Genomic DNA, 742 nt, shown 5'->3' on the forward strand with positions numbered 1-742 from the left:
CAGGGGGAGGTCGGTCCCGAAGCCCTTGCTGCTTAACGCATCCTGCAGCGCACAGGGGTTGAGGTTAGTGAGGGGGGAACGGGATGCGGTGTCCAAGACCTGGGAAACTCCTCTTGGAGGTGGACGTGGAGCTGGGCTTGGACGGGCTCCGGTGTCAGGAGCATGTGGGTGCCCGGGAGCCCGTGGGTGAAGGTGGCCGTGCCGGATGATGGCCATGGGAAGGCCAGTTTGGGGGTTCTTAACCCTTTTCTGGCTGGAAGAATGTAGTGCTGGGATAAAATGAAGAGGAAGGGCCACAGAGTAGAGCCCAAAGCAGGTGGTGACTGGGGATGCCAAGCCAAGGGTCCAAGAGGAGAGGCTGAGGCTGGTTCAGCCTTGGCAGGAGAAGACTTTGGGGGGGACCTAACAGCATCCTTCCCATAACTACGGGGAAGTTGTTGAGTAAACGGAGCCAGGCTCTGCAGGGTGGTGTGTGGTAGGAAGATGAGAGATGACGGGCGTAAATTGAAACAGGGGAAGCGCAGACTGGGCGTAAGGAGAAGCTTTTCCGCTCTTAGGACAGTGGGGCGCTGGAGCACGTTGCCTGGAGAGGGAGTGCGGTCTCCATCCTCGGATGGAGAAGGGCAGAGGTTTGTCCAAGCTCCCCCAAGGGGTCAATGGCCAGGCTGAGCCTTAGGAGCCCATCCCCTGAAGGCCAGGCTGCCGCACTCCCCTGTGGCCCCCGATCCTCCGGAAGTTTTCC

General features: G+C 60.1%; 1 protein-coding gene across 1 annotated transcript in view; it reads right to left on the reverse strand.

Moving 5' to 3' along the window:
* The window catches only part of PPL (periplakin), a gene marked incomplete at its 5' end in the record, with an annotated part of 17,085 nt that overhangs the window by 14,550 nt on the left and 1,793 nt on the right, over positions 1-742 (reverse strand). Inside the window, one exon of the mRNA XM_009584758.1 lies at positions 4-42. Coding sequence (XP_009583053.1) covers positions 4-42 — 39 coding nt within the window. The remainder of the gene's footprint in view (positions 1-3; positions 43-742) is intronic.

This window comes from Fulmarus glacialis, unplaced genomic scaffold, assembly GCF_000690835.1.
Source record: "Fulmarus glacialis isolate BGI_N327 unplaced genomic scaffold, ASM69083v1 scaffold31079, whole genome shotgun sequence".
Classification (NCBI taxonomy): Eukaryota; Metazoa; Chordata; class Aves; order Procellariiformes; family Procellariidae; genus Fulmarus; species Fulmarus glacialis.